Here is a 25,619-nt window from a genome sequence, read left to right as displayed (position 1 = left end):
TAAAGAGAAAAGATACAAATGCTGCAGTTTTGTTAAAAGCTTGTTACAAAAGTGTGTGATTAAAGATGTGCTTGTTTAATTTGCTGGAGCAGAAATACATATTTGTTTTCTTTCTATTTTTTTTTCTTTGCAATCTTTCCACAGCAGATGCACCTTCCCTGCAGGGATGCTCTACTTCTGTGGTGCTCAGCTGTTTTGCAAAGCAAACAGATGAAAGAGAATGGCAAAGATCTGCACTGCTTGGTTCAGAGACATTAAATACCTCTGTCAGGGCTGAGACACCCACCCTGCCCTGGATGAATTGCAGGAGACACTGAGCATAGGGCTGACATTTTCCTGTGAAAATAAACGAGGGGCAGAAGCTTTATTAAGCAGGAGCATAAAATTAAGAGCGAGTTCCCTGGAAACTTATGGGACCATGGGAGGGAGCTCTGCTGAGTCCTAGAGCAAAGAAAACTCCCCCAAAGATGCTTCTGGAGAAGACCCAACCATTGAGACAGGAGTCTCTGGGAGAGGGACCATCAAACAGGAGCAGTAGTTTGGGTTAGAGCCTGGAACCATTTTAATGGGAATTTTGGGACCATTGACTTTCAAGAGATGAAGTGTTCATTTGGAGGCTTGCAGCTGGACTTTGTGCTTGAGGGGTTAAGAGGTGGAAGCAAGTTATTAATTATGCAAGTTGCAATTTGCTATTCGAGCAATTCCTTCTTGCCAGCACTGGCACAAGGAGCTGGATGTCCTATTTGCCGCAAATTGTAACGCAGGAGGGTAACTTCTGCCTTCTGAGAATGCAAACGAGATACCTGCTTTTTGGCTTAGTTTAATTCACTGTCTTCATCTCTGCACCGCTTGTTAGCTGGATAGAGAACTGGTGATGCTGCCAATGCAATCTGGATATTGTTTCATGGGGCCACGGGAAGTGATGAGTTTGTAGCTCTCTAATCCTCAGTAATTTGCTGCTAATTTGTCAACAGCCAACAGCTCCAGCATTTCATCTACATGTTTGAGAAGACAAAGCGCGTGAGAGCAGCCAGTTAATGAGGAGCAGGGTGAGGCACTGGGGGCCCGCATGGTGTCCGTGCTGAGCTTTCCGAGAAATCTGGATTTAAAAGGATATAGAGGTGCTGGGATCAGAGGTGTTGGCCTCTGCTCTGGGCTGGGTGACACGTCTGGGGTGGTTCTTCTCCCTCGTGCAGCTGAGAAAACTGCAGGGAAATGGTGTTGGTAAATGGTGAGTGTGGTGCCCTGTGCTCCCTCTCCAGCCTGTTATGCTGCTCTTTCAGGAGAGCAAGGAGCAGATAGATGTTCAGCTGGACTCCACATGTAGAGCTGGAGGGCTCCTCATCCTTCCCTGTTCCCCAAACCATCACGTCCAACATGTGCCCACGAGGTGAAGGCAGAGAGTTTTTTGAGGACCTGAGCAGAAATAAGTTGGCAGCACACCACGTCTGCTGGAGGTCTCTGGCACCATCACGGGTACCTTCCTCCAGCCATCCTACACCAGGGACCTGCGACAGCCTGAAAGCACCTGCAGGTTTTGATACGTACTGGGGGGAATGGCCAAAAAGCCCACCAGATAAACCCACTCCTCTGCCTTGAGCTCAGGACCAGTTTTAAAAGTGTCCCTGTGATTCCCAGACCACCTCCTTCACAAATACAAAGCAATACTTAGCCTCGCAGAGAATTCCTTACAACACCCTGATTTGCTAAGGCATAAAAATGAACCATTTGTTGAATAGGTAAAAAACTAGTTACTTAACATTTTAATATACTTATCCAAATATTAGTTGTTCTCCCACTGTTTATTTTTAGTATATTTTGCACGGTTTGCAGAGCAGTCCTGTTTGAGGTGCAGCAGGAGCAACAGAGTGTGGGGCAACAGAGAAATTTGGGGCTGGGTAGGGGTGGAAAAAATGAGGCAGATTTTGGAATATGTGGAGAATCTAAGCCTTTGGGAGAGGGATGGAATGCTGAAAGCCCTGCACAGAAACCTGCTGCTTTGCCACGGTGGCTCGTGCTTGTGTATCTCATGGGGGAAACGGCTTGAATGGACAACTAATAAAATCAGAGGTGATGAAAAGCTGTGCTTGTCCAAAGTCACTCAGCCTTCTAATAGCACCCAATATAAAGGAGACAGGCTGAGGACAAATAAGATGAAAAATAACTCAGAGAAAGAGGCAGTGGTGTGTCTGGAGCTAAGCTGTGTCTGCAGTAGCTGCCCTGGGGGCCAGCTCACCCACGGTTTTCCCAAATTATTACAGAGCAGCAGCACATGGAGGGGCTGCCGCCGTCTTTTTCTCGTGCCACCCAACGTGTGGGGCAAATATTGACATTAATTTCCTTTTTTCAAATTGAAAGAAAAGCATTCGAATAACTGTGAAGGAAACTGAAATAGGTTACCTCTTGTTTCTCTATAGGAAAATGGTAGAGTAAGGCAGCTTTGTAGACTACTGGCATCTTTGTCTGCATCCTCTTCTAAATGCTTGGGTAGCATTTCTCATGGGCTCAGGTAAGCAGCAGTTGCATCGAGCCTGGCCAGGCTATTTGTACCCTGGCAAAGTCTGATCCCAACATTGAATTTATGAAGGAGTGGGAATTTCTGGGGAAGACGTTCAGAAAGAGCCTTGATGTGAGACCCAAAGCCAATGTACTGGGGGAGAGCAGAAAAACAAAACAAACAAAACAACAACAACAACAACAACAACAAAAACATTTAAATCAGCTCATTACAGCAGGACGAGGATTATCTGGAAAACTGAAAGAAGTAAAACCTTCATAAAAGGCAGTGGGAGAAAATGTGCTGAATCCCTCCTAAAAGTCTCCCTGCCTACCAGCCTACATTTGATATCTATGTATAGCCGCTATTAAAAATAATTTCAGAATTACTTCTAATTCTAGGATGACAAAAGGCTTGATTTGAAGACAAAAGCTGAGCAGCTTGGTGCAATTCTGGCATGCTAATGGACATTGCTGGATGCCGGACTATTTCTGGTGAGGACAAGGTGCAGGTTTCTGACTACAGCAGCAATCCTCTTTTTTCCCCAGGCCAAGTCCCAAAGGGACAATGGCCAGACATGGGCTGTTGGGTGTGTGCAGCATTACTCGTCATCCTGGATAAGAATTGGGCTTTAAGTCGTGGCTCAATCTTTTCTGCTGATTGCTGCAGTCAATTTGAAGTGACGGTCACTCTTTTCTCCGTTTTTAATGGAAAATGAAAGGGTTAAATCTTGCACAAAATTTGTATATGCACCTCTTCCAGTCTCAGCACAAAACTGCATCGTCGGCTGCAGGGCAGAAAGAAAAAGTAAAACTGATTGAATGTGGGTTATGATTATATATATATATATATATATATATATTTTGAATGTGGGTTTTGATTTTTTTTTTTATGAACTCTGTGTTTTGATACGGAGAGAAATACCTTGAATTACTGAAGAAGAGCTGATCTTTGCTGTTGGGATAAATGACCTGGGAGGGTACGGGCTGACTATTTAGGGGATGTCCTTTCATGTGCTATGTGCAACTTACATCTCTATATTGCCTGATATGAGTGTAGGAAGGGAAGATGTGATGTAGGAAGATAAAAATCCCAAATTTGAGAGATTTTGTATGGCATTAACCTGTCAGTCCAACAGCAACCACAGCTGGCATTAGGAAATGCAATGAGTGCTTCAGACAGACTCAGCCGTGATGGAAATGCTTTTTGTCTGCAGGTCCTTGGGGCGGATCGCTTGGCACCACACCACCCCTTGCCAAGACATCTGGGCTGGGTGTTAGTTAACTTCCATGAAAAAAAGGCGATTTTGGAGTCATTCAGTACTGTTGGGTGATGCTGGGGATGTGGCCTGTGGGCTTGCTGGGATGTCCCCAATGGGGACATCTCAAATCAGGCCCAACTGCCTGAACCTGGAGGGCGTCTGGCTCTTGAGGCAGGTTTTCTAGTGCAAAAACTCTGTGGAAAGGCATCATTTGGGGTCCCACATTTAGTGTCCTATCTACATCTTTCTCATCCATGGCAGATTTGGAGGTCGTTTTTCATAACAGCCCAGTCTGTAAGCTCAGGTCCATACCCAGCTTCATCTACATGAGTAAAGCCGCTCCTGCTGACCTCACACGGACCAAGAGTCCGCAGCTGAAGCCAGACCATGTTCTCCCTGGCCCCTGTATCTGCACACACACTCCAGAGTCAAATAAAAATCCAGTTATTTTTATTCATAGGCCACAATAATCCGATTTGCTCACCCATATCTCTGTCGGTGCTTGGACACTAGGCAGGGCTAAAAGTATTTCAGAGCTCAGACAGTAATGACAGTAAGTAACAAAATATACCCCTAATGTACCCAGGTAATATATGAGCAGCCCCAACCCGAGGTAATTCAAAATGGGCTTAGCAAACAGACTCAGGACAATGACTTTATTTTGTAGATGCTTTAAGCTGTTTGTATCTCTGAGTAAATTTCCAAATACTCAGCCTTCAGATATATCAGATTTCCTATACTTTGGGTGATTTAGGGCCCTGTCTTGATGTCCCCCCCCTGCATTAGCAGGTGGGAAGAGCCTGATTGCAGGAGTTAGGAGGCATCAAAGCCTCCTCCAGACTCATCGGATTGTTACAGTGGCGAATGGAGCAATAATAAAATCCCAGTCGGGGCTGACCGATGTTCTCCATCACATCCTCCCCTCCTTGGTGAGCTTTAACTTTGACAGCTCTGTTTGGCAGGAAATTCTCTTTGGTTTTTGCCTGTGATTGAATTATTTTGAAAAGCTGGACTGAGATGAGGATGATGCTCTCAGGAAGGAATGATTGCGGGATAGCAGCAGCCTGATTATCTCCTTTTTCAGCCCATCGGTGACTGTGCAGGCAGTTTCACTCGGTGACATTTGTCTTGGCTGCCAGCTTAGGTGTTCACTTAAAGTACTGGGTTTAACCCTTTAAAGCCATCGAATTTAAAGGGGTGGTGAGTAGGTGAGCATAAGTTGCCTGCCTTTAACAGGCTGCTCCAGATGAAAAAGTTTCAGTGGCTTCTCTAAGGTCTTAAAACAGCTGGAAGCTTTATTTAATGAGATTTTGTACAGAATCTCATTTTTTTTTCCTATTATCCTTCTTATCCAAAGCAGGAGCAGGTACTCAAGACTGAAATGTCTCCAAGGGAGCTCCTTGGAGGGTGGGCTGTGGGTGAGGCTAAGCTGGGATCAGCGATGCTGCTCGATAAGGCACTTCATTGGGAGAGTTTGTGTCTCTCACACCCAGCAGCTGTCAGCAAAAAGCAGGCTTCTGGAAGTTTTATCCATCCCTTGGTGGGTGCAGACACTTCAGGAAAATCTTGCTTTTCTATGACTTTGCTGATAAGGCTGTTCCTGGCGCACAGCATCTCCATCTGCTCTTATCAGGACACACACTGGCCACAGAACTTGTGTGTCTGTAATGCTGTGGACAATCCTCTCCTCTTCGCCACCCAGGATTTTTCTATCATTTTAATTTTAACTTCCACATCCCGGCCTGGTCTGCTTCCTCTTATCGCTCGAGTTCCCTGAAGCCTGCCCTGCCTGCGGGGCTCCAGCAGCATGCCGCTTTCAGGCTGTTGTACAATCATAGATACGAAGCCCCAGGATTATCTCGTTACTCTGCCACGCTTTTACTTCATGAGTTTGCAGGCAAGTAGTCAGGCTTGTATTAAACAGTGATCAGCTTTAAGCTGACTGCTGCTTTATGGTGTTATCTAGTGGGGAACAAAAGTCCTGAGCACTGCTAGCCAGTAAAAATTGCACCTCTCACTATTCAAATTGCAGCCAGGAACCAACTAGTTCTGTGAAGTCTCAAATAAATAAAATTAATTGTCATCTCCTCCTTCAGCTAGATCCTTCACTCATACTTTATTACTCTGTGCTCTTAAATGCTACAGGACTATTCCTACACCAGGTGCACCTGCAAGCCTTCTGCACATGAATTTGTGCCGAGTTTCTTATAATGTGTCACCAGAATATTGCCATTTGGTGCTAGTGGAGGTCTGTGCTGTTGTGTGTTTCCTCCTCATAGATCTGTTTTTGCAGCCAGATGAAGCATAGAATCACAGAATAACAGAATAAGTAAAGAAATTAAGCAAGAGTAAAGTGACAGAGGCAAGCTATAAGGTGAAAACTAGGTAAAGGAAAAAGCTTTTCCCTTAATCCTCTAAACACCTTTTGCTGTGTCTTTCAGAGGAGAGTGAGCTGTAAACTCAGCTTAAAGTACTTTACTGAAAATATTCACTTGTTTTTCCAGTTTCTCTTTCCCAGTAAGTTGATTTAACTGACTTCCCTAGGAAATTAATTCCTCCATGTGGAAGGACAACCTTGAGGTGAGCAAGCACTGACTTCAGGTTTGCAGGAAAAGTGCATCAGAGATACAGAAGTGTTCAGACCTAATGCGACAAATGCTGTCATCCTTTTGAACTGCCTGCTTGCAGATGTATTCTTTGCCAGCCAGGGTCAGAAAAAATCCCCCCTTGATCCTGGCCAGGACACTGCCTAAATAAGAGCAAAAAGAGCATCACCATTGGGTTACCATGCAAGTACCACTGCCTGCTCCATCTGGGATGGTTCAAGCAATGGGTACTTGCTTACCGATCTTCCCCTGCCAGATGCTTTAATTTTCTGCATTCATACACCTGCTATCATTAAACAAAGTACTTTTCTCCTGGCACTCGCAATTTTGAGTCTTTTCTTGACAATGAACATCCCAGGGTTGGAGTGAAGCCTGCAGTGCCTGAGCACCCAATGCTGTGGGGCACGACTTCGCTGCAGCCGTGAGCCCTGATCCCACAGGATGTGTTAGAGGACGGTGCTTTGTTATTCCTCAGCCTTTCTGCAGAGAAGAGCTCCTGTTTGGGGGAAGTAACACAGGAAAACAATATGGGCAGCTGGGCGCTCTCTACAGCCACTGTGCTGCTCTGAAAATTATAACCTTTTCACCCATTGTTGTCTGCAATTTTGTTCTCCTGCTGTGTTCCTTTTGTAATTGCCAATTAAATAGATATCTGAGACTCCATTCATCACTGCTCTAACTTCATCTCTGTCAGGCAGGGGAAACTGGGTTAGCATTTGGCAATGCAGATATGTTTTAGGAGCAGCAGACTGATTTAGTCCAGGGAAGAAATATTGATGTGCATGTGGTACGTTGGCTAATTTTGTCCTCTAGCATCATTTCCTGAAAGAGAAGCAACCAGGGTTTATAATTGATTTGATTAAATAATAAATAATATGTTCTCCTGCTGCAAAGTTGGCAGTGTTTCCAGTCTGCAAACTTGTGTGGCTGTGGATGGCGAGGCTCTCAGCAGCAATGGGCTGGGGCAGATATTTCCACCCAAGGCACTGCTGTCCGCCACAGCACAATGGCAGTGCCTTGAACAAGAAACTTCATGTAAATTACAATTTCTTTCAAGTTTCTTTTGCCTCTCGCCTGTTGCTTTATGGCTGAAATTCTTCACAGGAGCTTCCTCCAGCTGTGGCTTTGAAGGCTTTATGTGCCTGTCCACAGCACACAATGAGAGGCTCCCAATTTAACAATTAAATGGAGTTAGTTTTTGGTGGAATTGCTGTGAGCTTGTCTCTTTGTGCCAAAGAGAATGTGGTTAAACCTCTGCCTTGTGATCCCTCCACGTGCTGCTAGACTTGCCAAGAGGCACCCTGCAAGCTGTGTCCCGTATGGCTGGGCAGATGGGCTCTGTGCCTCCTCATGTCCCTTTCGAAGCAGATGCACAACATTGAGGTGACACAGTCCTTGTGCATTTAAAAGCTTGGCAGCTGAAGCAAAATGTGCCGCGTGTTGCTTCGTGGCTGCTTCCTTGCATTTCTGTCCAGCACTGGGAGACGTGTGGTGGAGAAGATGGAGATGGCAAAAGATACTGCGGGGTCTGCCATTAGCTCCAGCCCTGAGACATTTTGTGTGTTCAACGTCCCTTAACGAGCATCCTGCATCACTTGAGCATACGGTAGACAAAATGCTCCTTAATTTCTTCAAAGTAATTAGTTTTTGTGATGAAGCTTGCAGGCTTTTCCTCTTCAGGCTTCAGGCTTGCTTTGGGATAATTAACCCAATTAGTTGCTAATGGCCAGTGTGTCTGCACCCAGGAGCAATGATGCTTGGCCGGGCAAGCCACCAGATCCCACCGGTGTAGCCCGCGTCATTTGCAGGGCTGGTCCTGCAGCAGCACTTGGGGTTTTGGTCCGAACCTTGGGAACCTGAGTCCTAGTTTTCTGGTTGCTCTGCCCCCGCTTTGCCCTAACACCAGCCGTGTTGCTCTTTGCAGATGATGGGAAGCTGTCCCTGGAGGAGTTCCAGGCCTTTTTTTCAGATGGGACACTCAACGAGGAAGAACTTGAGAAGCTCTTCCACACCATCGACTCGGACAACACCAAGTAAGTTCCTCCGATTTGGCAGAGCCGGGAGCCGCAGTGCTCGGGTGTGGTGGCAGTACTGCTTGGGGATCTGAGACCCCTAAGACATGGCCGTGCAGCTCCTTTTGCCAAACTTTGCAAAAAAACCCAACCCACCTCTGCTGGGTTTATGTCTTCTTGTGGTGGCTGCTGTGAGTCTTTTTCTCTCTCCGGTTTTTATTCAGGCTGTTTTCTTTCGTGCAACCTGATCTTTACGATGTCTGAAGCGGTGCTTAGTTTTACCTATGAGGGCATTTAAATAGCTCTTTAGCTTTTCCACTCTACCTAAAAGCTTCACTGTGCTATAAATGGTAACTGTGTGAATCTGTGAGTGTTGTCCTATCCAGCTATTTCACACACAGCAACCTGGGGAGGATTTGTGCTTCGTGATGCTTGCTTTGCCTCCCTCCCCAAACGTCTCCTGGCAAGCACTCATTGCTCCAGAGCTTGCTAGAAAGGAGCCCCCTTCTCTCCAAGGGGAAACGTGGCTGCTGGAGGCAAGCCTAAGCCCTGCAGTCCTTACTGTGGGTGTTTTGCCTCTGCTCTGGCCCCAGCAGACCGATGTGGCTGTACTTCTGTCTGTACAAGGGGACGGAGCCAGAAGCAGCACCGTAATGTCTGCATCCTGCTGGAACAGCAGCAGGGGAAAACGATGGGAGAGGAGGCATCAAGGCATGCTTCAGTTTCCTGGTGCAACAAAGGTGAAGCTAAATGTGGCACCCGAATGCTCTCACTGGGGCACAAAGGATGTGCCCCACCGGGCTTTTTCTCCTTCAGTTTTCAAAAGCCTGCCTGGTTGAGGTTGTTGGAAATCGAAATGAAAGGCAGCATTGAGTCACATTTCAGTGTAACTCCTATTCCTCCAGAGAGAAAAAAATCCAGCCAAAAAAGCAGATGAAAAGAGAATCCAATTTAAAATGAGGAGTTGAGCAGCAAATGCTTAAAAAATAATAATAGTCTGGTTAATTATAAAGCCTTCGGAGCTGTAAAATCCCACCTTTCCAATATGTGTAGTGGCCACCATATATCCCGAGATCAGAAATGTCAGATACTAGCTTGGTACCTACTATTCATCCAATAATTAATCAAAGGAACTGAAGTGGCTTCGTTACCAAGATCTACTGGGAATGCTCCATCCCCTCCCACGCTTCCCCTTCAGTGGGAAGCTGCTGCGAGAGGGGCCGGGTGCCTTGGGGTTAAAATTGATAATAAAAAAAATAGCAGGGGAGTCAGGAGCTGCTGAAAGGCAGATGAGATGTGCTGCCTCGTGCTTTGTGGGGATATTTATCAAGCTGCAGGTGGGGTATGGATGGTCTCTCCGTAGACCCTGGGAGCCAGGAGCTCACCTGCCCCTCTTCTGAAATACTTTGGAGCATTGTCCTGAAATACCAGATGGGTTTTCTTTAATATTTTTCCATTTTGCACTGAAATGTAGGGACAATATGAAATTTATCTTTCCCAAAGGCAATTTAAATTAAAATTATTAGCTATTTGACAGGACAGTGTAATGTATTTTTAAAGCTTTTTTTTAATTTTCCATTTTATCCGTGTTTATCTTATATCGCCCATTGAATTTGCTTAGCGTGCAAAGCAAAGTTTGCTATTGAAATTACATTACAGCTAGAGTAGAAAATGAAGAAAGTTATGTTCCTGCTGATTATTAGTAATTGCTGTTACCAGCTAAATTAGAAAATGTTGATTCGATTTTCTGGAGTATTTTTAGGAGCAGGGGAACCACCTCACATATGCATAGACAAAATGAATGTCTGTATTGGTTTCTTGACTTGCTTTAGCTGGGAAGGTGATGGAAAGGAGAGAAGTTGGGCAGCTGGGTGGAGGGATGAGGTTGGTCGATGATGCTGGAGCACCCATTCTGCTGCAGGGAGCTGGTGGCATCGTGCCACAAGGTGGAGGAGTGTGGGCTCCTGTTTGGGGAACCACAGCCCACCGGCAAAAGACATGGTTGGCAGCAAGGTGTGGTTAGGAGGAGGCTGAACTGAGATGGGACACCCAAAAAAAAAAAGGGGGGGGGGCTTTAATGAGGTTTCTTTCTTCTTGACTACCTAGGAAACCTCTCCAGGAGGTCTGTGGTGTGGCACGATGGGCACGGAGTAGGATTGTGGTTTTGTGCAGATGGGGTTATGGGAAGTCTGCAAGCTCCAAGCCACCTTACTGGTGTCTCCAGTGGGATTTCTTGTCTCAGAGTACTGACATATTGCTGTTGCACCCTTGGTGCTCAGTGTTTGCAGAGGGTGAAAAGTCCCACACCTGCCCCAAAGCCAGGACATCCCCTTTCTGTGCGGGGAAGCTGGTGGATGCTCGTCCCCTCCTGCTGTCCCCATCCTCGCCGGTTATTTCTGCCAGCAGCAAAATGTGTTGCGTATTTCAATTTCTTTTGGCAACATTATATTCAAAAACCTGCTGCTGCTGAGAAGTGGTGATCAAGTGACATTTTCCTCTCCATGGCTAACAAAAGCAAGATGCTGCTCAGTGCTTTTTCATCGCTGGTGTTGGCTGCTGTTCCAGGTTTCAGCAGTGCTTTATGGGGAGCTGCCTGAAGATTAATGGGGTGGTAATGACATGGTACTGCTGATATCAATGCTACCAGAATTGCACAAATTATGTGTATAATATGTAAACTTGTGCACACTTATTTAAATATATATACATATGTGTATATATATATGATTTAGTGGCAGAATAGGGCTTTAGAAAACATTGGATTAGTTCTCACCTGGGAAACTCTGTTAGATTTGCAGTTATTTAGGCCTTTTGGTGCTCCCTGAGCTGCAGGGTGGTTGTAGGGCCCAGCCTCCAGGACAACAGTGAGTCCGTGCTGCGTCGCACGCCTCTCATTGACCTGGCCCTGAGCAAGATGCCCTCAGCAGGAGAAGTGCTGCGCATCCCGTCGGAGCTGCCCGCCAGCCCTTGCAAAAGGAGGGGGAGGTCAGACGTGGTTGTTGACCAAACTCATTTAGTCGTCCTGGCAGGGGGTTTTAAAAATTCCTTTTGTATCTCATATATTTTTCATCACTGCAGAGGGCAATCCTTTGGGAAGAGATCTGCTCTCTGGAGCAGGACTTCTCTGATGAGCTGTACACATCCATTCACAAGGAGCCAGAACATGGCATTAGCATTCTGCTGCACTGTCATTTATTATCTCCTCGCTAGGCTTATAGCTATTCTTTTAATTGCTTTATTCCCCACATCCCCCAAATGAGCTCTTCTCTCCAGTGGCAGGCACTAGAGAAGATGGGAGCGTGCATGCAGTGTAATTAACAGATGCGGTGTCTCTTCTCACAAGCCCTTAGCAGCTTCCCCAGACTGTCAGTTTTCCTGGAGGGTTGGGACAGATGCAGAACCCAAACCGGTTGGGTTTTCCAACACGTACCAAATTCCAGGTGTGGAACAGATGGGAAAATGCAATTGCATATAGAGCAGCATGATTTGGGGGAATGGGGAGGCGCCTTCCTCCTGCAGCACCCTCTGCCCCATAAACTGACCCCACACCTGCAGGACCCCCACAAAACCCACCACAGGGTACCAGGAGGAACCTGGAGAGCTGAAGCTACCTGAAATCTGGTCAGCCCCAGCTGGGACAGCTGCTCCACAGCTCATTTCAGGCTGAGTGAAGCAGAGCAAACGAGGAGGGACAAGTCTGTATCTCACTCACAGGTAATTGTGCAGGAGCTGATAACGTTGTGTTAGTGCTAATGAGCAGGAGTAGGCTGCCTCATGCACCTGTGACTTTCTGGTTACAGCTTTGTGCATGTAGCAGGTCACCGCAGCCCTCTGCTGCAAGACATTGAGGAGCAGGGGTGCCAGGCGCTGGCTGGGCAGCTCCCTGAGCTCTGAAAACTTCCGCTTTGGGATGTGTATGAGAAATATGGTGTCCTGGTGGGGACAGAGATGAAGGCAAAGGAGCCCAAAATGTGTTCCTGAGTGTTAAGCAGGGAACAGCTTGCAAGGGAGCTTGGAGTGCACAAGGTAAAGCTGTGCTTGTGCTTCAGCTGATGGACAACCAGGGCAGAAAGGGAGCTTGGCATCACGACAGGGGCAATCCTCATGAGAATGTGAGGTTCCTGACGCATCCTTCCAGCACACACCCCTGGCCCAGACCTGGACAAACCCCAGTTGATAATCCTGCAGCCGGCATTGCTTCTGCTCCAGGAATTATTTTCCTCTGGTGGAAAGGGTCTGTTGTTACCACTTTGTTATGGATGCCACAGTCCCCTCCCTTGCTCCCTGAGATGCTTTGCCTTCCCAAAACCTACATCAGGTCTGGTGTCCACTCAATAGAGTCTGTTGTGGGCGGGGAGGGGTTAGCAGCAGTGCTCTGCTGCTGCTGGTTTTCTCCAGTCCTCTCAAATCTGAACAGAAAGTACTTCTTGGTCAAGGAACAATGATGATTATGATTGAGTGTTTTTTCCTGTTTTTTTCTTTCTTCTTCCCTCCCTAATCTTGACTGTTTGCATTGCAAACCTGATTCAGTGTGGCAGTGGCTTCATCTGGGAGCCGAAGCCCACATTACGGAGATGGATGTGCCCATTGGAATCAATGTAATTTCTGAATTTTGAATGTTCTCAATTAGCTCTCTGGGAAACAAACTATGGATCATGTAATCAGCTGAGATTTTGATTAACCTATTCAAGAGACAGTTCTAGTCCCTTCTGAAAGGGACTGAATGATTACATGAAAATTATATGTCTGGCTCTAATTTCTGGCTCTCAGGAGCACGGACACTTCGTGAGGGTTGTGGAAAATGTTTTCTGAGCCCCAGGTCGTTCTTCTCTGTGACTGCATCTTGCTTAGGCTAAGTGATGCTGCACTTTTCCTTGAAGCAAAGAAACATTTGGTGCCAAAGCTGGTGCTCAGCAGCAGTGCTGGTGGAGCTACAAAGCATCTCGGTCTGTCGCCGTGGCTCTCTGGTGTTATCTTTTCATTTATTGCTCCATGAGCACACATCTCAGATTGGCTCCAAGCTCCAGCAAAGAAAAAGTACTCTTAGAAAAAAAAAACCTCCCTGGGAAGGTCATCAGGAGGAAGGGCAAAGCTGGAAAAAAAACTACAGAAGCTCATGTAAGCAAACATCTGAGGAGGTGTTCCCAGGTGCTGTCCCCTGGTACTTCCCTGTCAGCCTTTGTGCGGGATCCCCGAGGCAGGGGGGAGCTGGGCGCAGTGGGAGCAATGTGGCTGCAAAGGGTGAGGGCTGGGGAGGGTTTCTCTGAGCCAGCACCATGAGGATTGTCATAGCCCATGGGTTCCCAGCTGGAGCTGGGTCTTGGCTTCTTATTTTTTATATTGTGCAGGGCTGCTCTGCATCGGGCGTTTTCTTTCCTAGGGAACAGAACACCGCCTGGATCTTGCATTAAAAACACAAATGACGGAGATACCTAATTCCAACCAGCTGCTTGTGTCTGAGTCACGGAAGCATTCAAAGAGATTGTAGCTTTTTGGTGTAAGTTCCAGCCTCACAAACATATCCGTGTGCTTTTTCTGAATGAGTAAATGTGCCCAGGGCACCGTGATCAAGCAGTGAAGGCGCCAGCTGCTGCTGGGTGGGCAGCGCAAGCTGTCTGTCCTGAGGCTGGGTTAGGGGAGAGGGGTTTCAGATCACTGATAAGCAGTAGGAGAACATACAAGAAATAAAGCTACGGGTAAAAAGCAGGCAGAAGAGAGGAGGGATTTTTGTTTTGCTGTTCCTCTGCTAGCTCCCTGCCAGCAGTGTATCACTGACCCTGCACCCTGAAGCTTTGAGTCCTTCCCCTCCTTTTTGGTGGGGACCAAGATGTGCACGAAGCCTACCAGGAGAGGGAAGATGATTTCATTGTACCTCATGCTCTCAGTGCCTTAGCATCTGCTTTTGGCAATTAGCACATCACTCGGCTTTGCTCACAGCAATTAGTTTTTCTGGTCTCTGGTGCAGCCCAGGATTACAGGGCAGCCAAATCCATCCTGAGCTGCTGTAAAGCAGAACCTTCCTCCAGCGTGGACAGTGAGCTGGGTGCAAGAGAGAAAGAGTTGAAAGATTCAGGACAATTGTGTTTTATTATGAGCACAAGGCTGGAGACAGCCCAGCCAAGGAGAAGGTAGGGTGTTGGTGATGGATTGCTCAGGTGGCTGGCACTAAGTTAATTACTTAACGAGACTTATATGTTACTCACCCAAATAAAACAAATCAGGTGAGCCTAGGCTTACGTATCAATCAGAAACAGGCAAAGTGTTATAAGTTCCTTCATCCAAAATAAGCCATTTCTGAGTGATTAATACCACTGGCGGTTTATGAAAAAAAAAAAAAAAAAAAGAAGAAGAAAGAGAGAAACCCTCTTTCCCCCAAAAGTGAAGAGTATTTCGTTGCTTTTCTTTTAATGGCTTGGTTGGAAAATTGAGCTAAAAGAAAAAATGAGAAGATAAAGCATAAATAAGTAACCCGCTGTCACGGTGGGCACTGAAGGGCAGCGCTGGCTTTGTGGGTGCCCTCGGGTTCCCTGCAGCGGTGCGTGGTGGGGCGGTGATGGGGATGGTGAGACCTTTCCTTTCCTTTCCTTCCTGGTGCTTTTTGAGAGGTGAAGGGCTCCGTTTACAAGCAGGCTGAGATGCAGGACACAGACTGAAGCTCTCCGTGGCACTGGGGTGCCAAAACGAAGGAATCCAATGTCTCAATGAGACATTTGGGAACTGTCACAAAATTCACACTGTGGTCCAGAAGCAGAGCTGGAGGGAATACCCCAGAAGCTCATGGGTCCCTGCTTCACATCTGCCCTGTCCAGGCTCCTGTGCCCAGCGCTCTGCCAAAAAAAATGGAGAATAATCAGTGACTTAATCAATTGGAAGTGCCATCCCCACTAGAAGGTACTTGTAGGCTGTGATTAAACCTGCCTCCTCCTAGCTTTGATCTACTGGTGGGCAGAGTGATATTTTCAAGATCAAGTCATCCACCCAAAAAAAAAAAAAAGTTGAGGGTTTAGATGCAATTTATTAGGGATTTGGCACACACTGAGACTTGGAAAGGTTTAGTACTGTACTAAATGTCTGTTTTATTTAAGGTGATGACTGTGCTCAGGAACCAACTGTTGGATCAGGCTCAGTAAATCAGCGTGCGGTATTGATCTGTTTTTTCAGGCTATCAATTGCACGGTAAGCAGGCATTTTATTGTGTTGCCTTCCTCTTGCGCAGAGGTTTTATGAGCTCTTTGAGAGATTTGCTTTTGCAAGTGGGTGGTTAGAGGTTCTGGCCACCTGTGGCAAAGCGGAGGCAGAAGTTGCCAGTTATTTTAAAGAGATCATGAAAAGACCTTGCGAAGGAACTATTAAAGCCCCGAGATGAGCAGCACTCTGTGGTTTCGTACAGGATGGTCTCTGCTTGGGCTTCACAGACTTTGGGGGGTTCAGATTCATGATTGGCACTTTCCAGAACATCCCACCTTTTGGCTAAAATCTTGATGTTCATTTATAGAAGCAACAGGGAGTGAAGAGCAAAGCCTTAGAGCCCAGCTCGTCAGCAGCACCCAGCCCCTGTCTCTGGAGCTGTGCATCCAAGTACGGCTGGCAGCCTGACGTGCCATATTGCACTTGCTGATGAATGAACAAACAAATGTCTGTTGCTCCGCAGGTGCCAGCTTGTTGCCCCTGCCTTTTTTTAAAAGTGACATTTATTTCTCTTTCAACCAGTGAGAGCTCGAAAGCATGCTTTCCGACAGCATCCATAACATTTGTTTCATTTGCATCCATGCTTCGGTCTCTTTTCTTGGTGCCCTTGATGATTGGAGCTGGGTGTTTCGTTCTGTCAGATAAGTCACAGCTGAACCAGCCTGGAAATGCACCAGCAGGTGGGAGTCCTTAAAATGACATGGCCATGGACAGGGAATGGGGCCCGTGGTCTGCATGGACCCCAGGAAGGCACCAGCAATCGTTGCAGAAGACTTTTCCCTTTCCAGAACCCAGAAAAACCCACAACACGCCCAACCGTGATGGTTTTGAACTTCAGAGAGCCTCTTTAACAAGTTTAATAGCCTCTTCGCTTCATTTTTACAAGGTTTATTACTGCTACAAGCGAAATGTAATTGCATGGCAGGTCATTGTCTGCAGAAGACATCTTCCCATCACATCCGCAATTACTGCTGGTGGCGAGTGCTATGGCAACTGTCTCCAGGAGCTGTGCTGCGAGGTGGGACACCTGCACATGGCTCTAGTGGGCTTTCTGGGCCAGGTCCAGGCTTTTTAGACCTGTTGCTCTCCAAAGAGTGCTGCCTAACTGTGGATTCAGCATCACCAAGAGTCCATTACTGGTTTGTATTCAATGCTAACCATCCCCCTATTTTTTCCCCCTCTTTTTCTTCCTCTCTCTTCTTTCCCATCAAAGCTGGAATAGTCTTCATAACACACAAATTTTAATGCTCTGAGGCATTAACACTGCCCCAAACTGAACTCACCACCAGATGCTGGTGAGCAGCTCTGCTTGTACAGCCTCTCCCCTGGGCTGCCCAGTGGCCCTAGGCCAGGTGGCACTTTGCTGTGTGTCTGTCCCCAACAGCAACACCCGTGGGCAGGAGGAGAAGTGCTGGTGGGCTGATCTTCTCTGTCGTGCCAGAAGGTCCCCTCCAGGAGCATCTTTGTTGGTACTGAAACAGGGTACATGCAATGTTTTCAGCCGGATTTTGGCAGCAAGAGCCATCTTTGCTCGGCAGGGGAGGTTTTCAGCATGACTTAGGTTGTTTAAGGTGAGTGGACAGGTGAAGGGGGTGCTTTAACAGGTCTCGGGAAGGATTTAGCAGAGTTCTCCAGAAGTGTCAGATGATGGGCTTGGAAAGTTGCTTGGAATTGAAGTTATTTAGCTCCTGGCTGGCACCCAGGATTTGGTATTTCTGTTGCTCCGCCTGGAATAATTTCTATTTCTTCGGGATTTGTGTAAAAACGTTTCTTTGCATTCAGAAACTCGTGGCCAAGGGTGGCCATCTGCGACCTCCTAGGACACATCTGGATGTACCTTTTCCAATTTTGAGGTGTTGAGACAACTCAGTGATGCTGGGACTAGGAGGTGTATCATCGGATATAGCAATACTTTCCTGCTGCACATGTTGTTCTTTGGTCTCTCCTAAATGAGAATCAGATTTGCAGGTGGTGAACACTAGAGGATAATTTGTTTCCACACTCATTTGAAGCCTTGCAGCACACCCAAAGCTGTGAATTGAAGATGGAAATAAAAGCAGGCCGTGATTTCATAAAATCTCCATTTTCAGTACCGGTGAAGCAGCTAAGCCATGTGGCTGCTGATGCAACCCTTTCATCTGCCCAAGTAAAAGGGTTTTTATCTTCAGCAGAAGATGCTCAGGTGTTGAGAGGAGTCTGAGCAGCCTATCCCTGTGGCTATTTGCATGAGAAATGTGCTGGGAAGATGAGACTTTGATGTATTTGCAACTTATGAATTCCCATTCTGCTTCTGATTGTGCTGCCCATTCGGGGAGACTGGCACATCTTTCTGCTGGCTGAGCTGAAACTGAGGAAGGGAAGAGTATCACAGTTTAGGGACTTTTCATTTTCTTTGAAATAGCAGCAGGGAAAACTGTCTCCTTACTGCCAGTACATTCATCTGGTCAAATTATCACAGCACATTTAAGTGGAGGTGTGTGGGGAGCAATAAACACTCCCTTTTGTGGCCAAATTAATTTATGGCTTGGATTTTTTTCAGGAGATGCTTGAGGCTGACAGCTGAGCTCTCAGGTTTGCCTCCTATTTCTATTGGAGAAATTAGGTCCCATGGACACGGAGCTTCTCCCAGGTACAGGTCTGCTTTGGAAACAGACCTCAAAGGGTGGACATCCCCCTGAGCTTCGGGGTGCAAGGCTGTTCCGCTCCTTGCTGCAGTTTCTCTGGTTGGAAAATGGAGGAAAAAGCCTGAAACCAGACTTAGGTTTTCCTGATTTTCTGTTTCAATGAAAGAAAGACTTTTGTTTTGGAAAGGAACCAGATAGAGGTGGCCTACAGTGTGGGGGAAAAGCTGTGTGACACAGAAGTTTTTAATGATTTCATTTGAAGCTCTACTCGAATGTTATTATATTTGGCTTAGTCAGTTGGGTTATGGCTTCAATAAGTTCTTTAATTAGTCATACTATCGATGTCAGAAGGCTTAAAATTCAAAACAGATTCCCAGCCAAGTGTTCTGGTAGCTGAGAAAGATTATTTTTTTTTCTTCTGTAAAGAGAGAGAACAACTTGTTGTGTTTTTTATCTTTTTAGCTTGTTGGGGTTTCACCAGGCTTCAAACCCAGATCCTGAGTATTTGCATCCTAAAACATCCTTGCGGCGTAGCTGGGGGGCTTTTAGTTACTGAAGCATTAAACTACAGGAGCACCTTGTAAATCTGCAGAGCTGTGCAGGGCTCATGTTGGTGATAAATCCCCCGAAACAGCAACCAGGATGGGGCTGTGATGGTCCTGGTGTGTGCGCTCCTAGGGGATGGAAACGCCCTGGGAAATGCCATGGGCCATGCTCAAGCACCCATTGATTTCTCCTTCGTCGAAGCATTACCATATTTTTAAAATCTGCAGTAATTTCTTTAATTAGGCTTATTCTTAATGCAAGATTGCTTAAAATTAAAAGCAGATTCTTGGCCAACTTAACATTCAAGCACAATTAAGTTAAATAATATAATGGCGGGAGGCAAGGAAGTAAAAGGCCATTTTTGGAAGCAGGAGATAATTATTGCAATGCAAAACAGCGGGGGATGGAATAATAGATATTTTTTTCACAGTAACATGCTCCAGTTTGGGACATGTGGTTTGCTGGGGGAGAGTCTGAGCCCACGGAGGGTGGGAAGAGCCCAGACACATCACTCCAGGAGGATTTCGGGAGGCTGTGGCTAACGAGAGCAGGATTTAGAGCATCTCTTTCCATAATCCACTTATGTTGACAGGTCAGAGCAGGGATGAGTTAGAGCTAGCTTCCCAGGATGTAAATGGATTGATAAAATATAATTCTATTACGAGATCGTTCCAGGCACCTCTGCAGCCTGAGTGGCATAAATAATTGTGTGGGAATCGGAGGCGCAAATAGGTTGCAGCTAATCTTTATTTCCCAAGGAGGCTGTCTGTTGAGATGTCATTAGGTGAGCTAAATGCTCCGATATTAACTAACTGCCCTGGATGGGAGCTGGGCACGGCCCCGCCGCTGCTCTGTAGGGGCAGGATCAGGAGAATTGATGATTTAGAAAAGTAAAACTGGCAATTTTTCTTTCCAAGCACATGGGACTGCGGGACCAGTCTGCTACCGGTGGCTTTAGTTTAGCAGACTGGGGCCAGGCTACGTTGATCCATTTCTATGCTCAACCCGAAAGAAATCCTGAGTGCATCCCTCATCTGTCCTGTACCTTAAATTCTTCTCTCTCTCTTTTTTCCTGCTTCCTTCCCTGCCTCATCCTCCCCTTTTCCAGCAACGTGGACACCAAGGAGCTGTGTGGTGAGTACAGCCCTTCACGTGGGCACGGTGTTTTGGAAGGATGCTTGAAAACTCTTAAAAAGCAGCATTAACTCCTGTCTCAGTGGGATAAACAGCTTCTTAGTCTGGACCAGAAGTTTAAAAAATAAATATGTTTTTGTGTGAGAGTTGCAAATAATGGAGAAATTGGGACTCAGCACTGCTTCTGCCACCTCCCTTATTCAGCAGGAAAGTTGGGAATGCTTCCCTTCGCTTTCTTGCAGCGCGAATGGGGTCAGAGCTGAGCACAGCACCTGGATCGCACTCAATAACAAGATAGGTTTCATTTCTGGCAATGTCACGGCTTCCAGCTCCACTCTAAACTTCAATAAACCAGAGTCCCTTCGTAGCAGCAATAAGGTGTTTATCTTTAGGCAAACCTCTGTGTTTCACAGCAGGCTGCCAAATGCATAGAGCATCTCTGGTGCACCTCCCATGGCTCGCAAATTAAAGACTGAAAAGAAAACCTGTAATAACATTTTGTCCCACACCTCCATTGGAAGGGGGTCGTTTCCCACAGGGATTGCTCAGGGGCCATTGCCTGCCATTTCTGATTCACTTGCTATTCTTCTAAGAATTATTTTAAGTATAAAACCTACTTTTGGCGACAACGGAAGCTGTGGGCTCTCTCCTGGGTTTGTTTGTGAGTTGTGTAGCTCCTTACCCCAACAGAGCTCCTTGGTCACAGGGCAGCTTGCAGAACTGAACGTGCCTAGAAAACACAAGTGGAGTTACCAAATTGTACATGACACCCTCCAATTTAAATAAAATACACTGATATTGGGTGCAACAAGTTGACCAGAAACCTGAACTGGGATTTGGGAAGGGGAGAAACACCTTGGCTCCTGGTGGGCTTTGCTGGGGAGAGGTGGGCTGAGGAACTGGGGTCCCCTCGCTGCCCATGGATGGGTAGGAGCCATGAGCAACAAGGTGGAAGAAGGAGAGATCTGACCTCAGATGTTTGTGCCAATAAATAAAGCTAAAGCTGTATAATTGCATATTGGAAGGTTGAAAAAGTCGACACCCTTCTCCTCCCACAGTGGTGGTGGTCTCAAGAGCCGCGCCCTGCCAGCAGAACCTCATTTCTCCCAAAATGTATGGGCCCAGCTTTTTATTTCGGGACTTTTGGAAAGGGTTTTCCTCTGCCTCTAAGATCTATTTATTTTTTTTCCCCAAGTAAACTACTAATAAGAGGAACAACAAAAATAAACACACTGCAGTGAGAATTAGCTGTTTGGCTTGTAGAGGAACAGCAAACAGCTGCTGTCAGTCAAGTTGTGACATTCCTGTCTCTGCCAAAATCTCCTTCCCCTTGGATATGTTCTAGGGCTGTAAATAGCTATAGGCACTGCTAACTAAGCCAAGAGAACCTAATTAGTGGGATCATTTTCTGCAGTTTATTTCTTGTTGCCTTCAGGAGAGATGTCACCTCAGTCTGAGTCTTCAGTCTGGGTGCCAAGGAGCAGCTCTGGTGGCTTCTAAGGAACAGCTTTTAGCAGTACTTGTGTCAATCACACCAGAAGTGGTTAACTCAGCAGCCACGCTGCCAGCTTATTGCACACCCCGCTACTGTGCTTCACTGCTCACTATTTCTATCACAGATGTTGGGTTTTGGCACCCTAGCTTGCCCACAAAACCACGCCAGGGCTAAAATGCGTGGTGGAGCCACTGCCTGCATGGGGACACACCGTGCAGCCTGTGGTTGTGCGCTAAGATACACACAGGTGGGGATGTAGGGGAAGACGTAAGGCTAGAGGCTGAGCTGTGGTGAATCTGGCTGATATTTAGCCTGAAATCAGTCTTTGATTTCCCCTTCCATCAATAAAGACTGCCATGCCACACAGCCCTGAAGTGTTGTTACATCAGCCATTCTCATCATGTCCCTCTCCATTTCCCCAGACTATTTTGCTGATCATATGGGAGACTATGAAGATGTCTTGGCCTCACTGGAGACCCTGAACCTCTCCATCCTGAAGGCGATGGACTACACCAAACGGGTGAGTCCTAACTCTGCCTCGTGCCCCATGGGCTCAGAGCAGTCAGTGCAAATATTACGCTAACAGAGCATATAAATCCAGATGTCTTCAGCCTGTTCAGCAGTCTCCTTGTGCTGTTGCATTTCCATGGTAAGTAGATCATTGCAGAAACATGATGACGGTAGAAATTTTGCATTAACTGTGGGAAAAGTCCTAAGAGTCTTGGCCAGATTGTGAAAGCAAGGTGCAAAGTGCATGTGCAGCAGATGGTGGCAGAGAGCTGTTGTGGCAGAGCTCTGGAGGATCTCAACACCCTTCCTAAGCCTGGAAAATGGTCTTGGCTGTGTCAGGGATTATAAAGCTGCCATTAAGTAGAGCTTCTGGGTTAGGAGGCATCCTGAGTTCCAGAAATAAGGTTGTTCAGATACTCATATACAAATGCATGTAATGTTCATGTATATTCATATGTGAATAACTTAGATTAGAAACTAGAAGGCTGTATGTTTGAAGGACCAGGGGTTAAAGAAAAAGGGCTGCTTGTATATGCAAGCACAAAACCAGAGACAAAATGACGTGTACACTCTGATCACCATGGCTTCATAAAAAAAGCCACCAAATACCTTAATGGTACTGTAAATAATGGACTACTAGAAAACAGCACACACCAAGAAGCATATTGAAGTTTGTTTATCTGAGCTGCTGTGCCAAATAAACATCCCCACCGAGAAGTGAACCATTCATTTGGTGTCTTACCCTGAGGAGAAACGTATTTATGGAGCCCCCATTCCTTTGAAACAATTTTCCTGTGCTTTCTCTATCATTTAATAACATAACTGGGATGTATCTGTGATATTTTGCTGCCTCAGAATCATTAGTTCTTCCCCTCTTTCCACTCCCAAGCATATTTGCATCATTCATTAGTGCCACCACCAGAGACAAGCAGCCTTCCTCTTCACTGATGAGTGGTAATTCAGCGCACTGAGAATTGAGCCAAGTGACGAGGATTTTCTTTTTCCAAGCACCATTCAGTGCTTCCAGATTCAATTCCAGGCTTCCTCCAAGCAATCCAGATTGAAATCTCCCTTCCATTTATCTTTGAAGATCAGGGAAAAACTCAGATTGCTCCACTTTAAAGATGTGGTAATGATAAGAAGTTTTAGGAGTCAATAACCAGAGGGGAGAAAAATTTGCTGTTTCTCATTCGGAGTAAAGAATCTGATTTCCTTGCTTTATTGAAATCCATCCATTTGAATATTTGTGGGGGGGGCAGAATAGGAAAGGAAGATCCGTATTTCATTTGTTAATGTCTTCCTATAATAAACTGAAGGCAAAAGTTTTTGACCAAGCACTGATCTGTCCGAAATATTTGTGATTTTTTATCAGACATCATGAGAAAATTAAAAAAAAAAGAGAGTACAGCTTTAACAGTTTCCCCCTCCCCCCTTTTTTTTTCCTAATTAAGTTGCTAACTCTGCTCACGCATCATTTATATTCATTATTAGCAAATTTTCTGGCAGTCGGATCTGATACACTATTTTGAATACATGTTAACATGCTAATAGAAATCTCAGTAATTCATGATGCTTTCCACCATTGCTTTTGAATGAGTTTAATATATATGACTAATTCTTCCCAGCCTTTTCCAACAGGAGGATGTCTCATTCCCTCTTTATAAATTAGGATCTGAGCATAAGTGTATCAATTTGCTTAAGAGATCTGTAGCAGAACCTTATTCATAATCCCAGTCCACTGCCTTCATAAGATTCATCCTTCTCCCTCCCTGACTCAGTAACTTGTGGCAGGATTCATCTGCCTTAATTCGTGGTGTTTGGAGGTTATCTGTCTAAACCTGAGCTGGTCATCCCCGTCATGGTCTTGTAGATTGGGAGAGAGAAATGGGGAGGTCTCTGACTCACCTGAGGCTAGCGTGAAGCCTCCTTGGAGGTGTTTTCCTCCTGTGGCTCTGAAGGATGCTACTCTCAGATGCAGTCATCTCACTTCTCAATGTCTAAAGCCAGGGGAGAGGAGTGCTGCCCCCTCACCTCCTCATCACCTTTAGTTAATCAAGCCATGAGTTCTGCTGTTCCTCACCGCCCAGCAGGCTTTTGGCAAGGAAGCAAATGGAGCGAGAACCCTTCAGAAAAAGGAGCTGGCAAATACGGATTTCACTGAAAGGATCAGCCCCTGCTGTGCTTTTGTGAACAAAGTGGTACAAAGTTTATCGATGAATTATTTAGAAAACAGGTGCTTTGTTCGAAGAAAGAACTGAAGAAAAATAAAAATAAAAGGAAAATAAAAGGAAAACAAGCTCTTTTAGGTGGTAGTGAAACTCACCTTCAGTATTCAGATCAGATAGACTTCCAGGCAGCATCACTGCATCCTGACAACTTTAATTACATACATCACCTTAATTCTGGAGGCTTATTTATAGAAACATTCAAGACTGTAGGGACTTTTTAACAGCCCCCACCTCCCTCTAAAGCCCTTTAGTTGCAAACTTCTCAGGGTAACTCTTTCACAAGCGTGCAGCCCGACCCCTGCAAGCAGCAGTCACCTGCTGGAGCTGTGCCCAAGAGGTGCTTGTGTGCGGGTGGTGACTGCATGCAGCTCAGCGTGCAGGCTTGTTCCTGTAGATACGTGGTTTCTCGGCTCTTAGAGCCTGAGGACCAGCAAATTCCAGCTGTAAATCCCCGCCATGCTGTCAGGCAGTCTCCAGGTTGGCGCTGTAGAGGGATGGAGCTGGTACAACATGCTCCTGCTCCTCCAAATGAAAATAAACATTTCTTCAGCTGAAGAAAATGACTGGTCTTTTGGGAATGGTCCTTATTCCCTCCCTCTCTCTCCCTGTTTAAAAAAAAAAAGTACTTTGCAAATGATAAATGAAACCTGGCTGCCTTTTGTGTTGCCTTTCTGACAAGAGGTGCCTTGTGCTCCCCGGAGGGGCCGGATAACCGTGGCATTTAATTGCTGTTTGTATTTCTCACCTTAAAAGACAACTGATTATTTCTTGTTCATAAAAAGAAAAAGCAGCAATTATCTCATGCTGGAGGAGCTCATAAAGTATCAGCAGTAATTAGATTCGGTGGTGGAAGGTCTCGTATGGCAAAACAAAATCTGTCATTGTAATTATTTTCCAATACAGCACTGCCCGTGCTGCCTTCAAATGACTGTGCGAAATGCAGTTAAATTGGAAAGAAGGGAAATGAACTTTCTGTGTCTAAAAAAAGCCGGTGGCAGGATATGTTCTCATATAACCCCCGGTGAACGTTTCATCGTGCAGTCGGTAAATAGGAAAACCAGTGCGACCGGGGAGGAGGTGGTTTGGTGTGGGATGAGGCACAGGACTGGAGCTGAGGTGCACAGGGGCTGGAAATATGGCCAAGCATTGATATGTCACACACTTCTCTTCTCAGGGTGGCACGTGTTTTGTGGACAGGCGTTGTACCCAAATGAGCTGCAAACACCTTTTCCCACAAGAATCCCTATTTAGATGGGAGAATTTGTGAATCATGAAGGGAAAACTGAAGCTGCTCTGAGCATGCTGGCTGCAGTACCAGCTGACGATGCTCCAGCAGCTATAGGGACCTCAGGTATATATGTATGTGAGGGTGAAGAGGTTTCCATACATTATTTATGAGTTAAATTATTGCACCCTTCTTGCCTCTGCCTTAGGACGTGTCAGCACAGCACCCATCCCGTGCCAAACCCTGCTGCCTTTCTGCTGGATATTTCCACCTTCGAAGGTCACGGTGGTGTT

At 46.1% G+C, this 25,619-nt stretch overlaps 1 protein-coding gene across 3 annotated transcripts in view; it reads left to right on the top strand.

Moving 5' to 3' along the window:
- NECAB2 (N-terminal EF-hand calcium binding protein 2) overlaps positions 1 to 25,619 on the top strand; it is a 68,376-nt gene that overhangs the window by 33,571 nt on the left and 9,186 nt on the right. For 2 of the 3 annotated variants that reach the window (XM_040570780.1, XM_040570779.1), the window contains exons 3-5: positions 8,289 to 8,397; positions 19,843 to 19,868; positions 21,786 to 21,883. In XM_040570780.1, coding sequence (XP_040426714.1) covers positions 8,289 to 8,397; positions 19,843 to 19,868; positions 21,786 to 21,883 — 233 coding nt within the window. The remainder of the gene's footprint in view (positions 1 to 8,288; positions 8,398 to 19,842; positions 19,869 to 21,785; positions 21,884 to 25,619) is intronic. The other variant, XM_040570781.1, reaches the window with a different exon arrangement.

Source organism: Cygnus olor, chromosome 12 (genome assembly GCF_009769625.2).
Source record: "Cygnus olor isolate bCygOlo1 chromosome 12, bCygOlo1.pri.v2, whole genome shotgun sequence".
Classification (NCBI taxonomy): domain Eukaryota; kingdom Metazoa; phylum Chordata; class Aves; order Anseriformes; family Anatidae; genus Cygnus; species Cygnus olor.
The sequence above is the reverse complement of the archived record's forward strand: the minus strand, read 5'-3'. Positions and strand labels throughout refer to the sequence as shown.